The sequence below is a fragment of the Sceloporus undulatus genome, chromosome 1 (genome assembly GCF_019175285.1).
Source record: "Sceloporus undulatus isolate JIND9_A2432 ecotype Alabama chromosome 1, SceUnd_v1.1, whole genome shotgun sequence".
Lineage (NCBI taxonomy): Eukaryota > Metazoa > Chordata > Lepidosauria > Squamata > Phrynosomatidae > Sceloporus > Sceloporus undulatus.
Window position 1 is genome coordinate 179626797 of NC_056522.1, and position 1272 is coordinate 179628068.

At 44.2% G+C, this 1272-nt stretch overlaps 1 protein-coding gene across 1 annotated transcript in view; it reads right to left on the reverse strand.

Annotated features, from left to right (window-relative positions):
• MEIS1 (Meis homeobox 1) overlaps positions 1 to 1272 on the reverse strand; it is a 16896-nt gene that overhangs the window by 10876 nt on the left and 4748 nt on the right. The window contains exon 5 of the mRNA XM_042458091.1: positions 152 to 298. Coding sequence (XP_042314025.1) covers positions 152 to 298 — 147 coding nt within the window. The remainder of the gene's footprint in view (positions 1 to 151; positions 299 to 1272) is intronic.

Consider the following 1272-nt stretch of genomic DNA (forward strand, 5'->3'; position numbering starts at 1 on the left):
ATTTCGATGGAAACGTGTCTAAAAGGGACTTAATCATATGTAAAGAATAAAATAAAGAAAAGGGAAGGGGGTCCGTAGTGACCCAGGGAGCGATCTGCGGTGGAACAACAGCAGCAACAACAACATAAAAAAAGGTTGGAGATCCTCATACCTGATCTGTTAGATTCGCCGATCTGGTGATGTCTTCGCTGTCCGACTTGGATCCGCCTTCCCTGTCGTCGATCACCAAATCGATGGGCATCTTCCCTTTCAAGCAGCTAATATACCGGTGGCAGAAATTGTCGCACAGTTCGTGTACCTGCGTTGTAGGGCAGGAGGGGACAAAACCCCAAAACCAACATATAATCAAGAGCCTTTTAAGTGAAATTGACAAGAAGCAATCAATTCCCCTCTCCTTCCCTCCTCTGACATCAAAAAGACGCCGCAATGATCCCCTCGAGAGGCATCCCAGAATTAAGAATAACTTTCTTTTTTCGGGCAAAATAGAGATATCCCGAAAATTGACAGTGACAAGATGATTCGCAGCCTACAACGGATTCAACAGCCGTGCGAAATTCATCTGCTTCTCAGGGCTGTGACCATTAGCGGGATGACCAGCATGGAGGGACATTTAAGGGAAACTATTTAACTCCCTCCTTATGTCCCCCCCCCAGAAAAAGTCCTAGGACACAAATGGTACACACAGTTCGTGTACCTGCATTGTGACCTTGTCCCAATGGAACATGAATGCACTGGGATGAAAGGCATGATATCCACCGATGACCTCAAATGCCAAGGCACTGTCACCTAACTTATAGGGCTTTCCATTGGGAATGGAAAGAGATTTCTTCGGGTGGGATGGGGGGGAGCACCAACCCAGCCCATTTCGTGCTTTCACATTTTAAACAACAAAATAAAATCTGGAACGCCTTTATTCTCTTGATCCCATATTTATCACGTATTTATAAATCTCTCCAAAGATGTTTACTTTTAGGACAAAGAAGAGTTCTGCTGCAGGCCCTATTATAGACTTCTCCGTTATGAAAGGAGGAACGAAACGGAACACCAAACTATAGAGTTCTATAGGGCCTGCAGCAGAACTATTCCTGGTCCTAAAAATAAATGTATAGTGAAGAGATTTATAAATACATATGGAGTAAGGAGAGGAAAGGCGTCCCGACACTGGAAGGTCGAAAAGATTTCAGACCAGGGCTATTTTGAAACAGGGCCCCATCCAGCAGATATCATCATCATCATCATCATCATCATCATCATCATCATCATCATCATCAT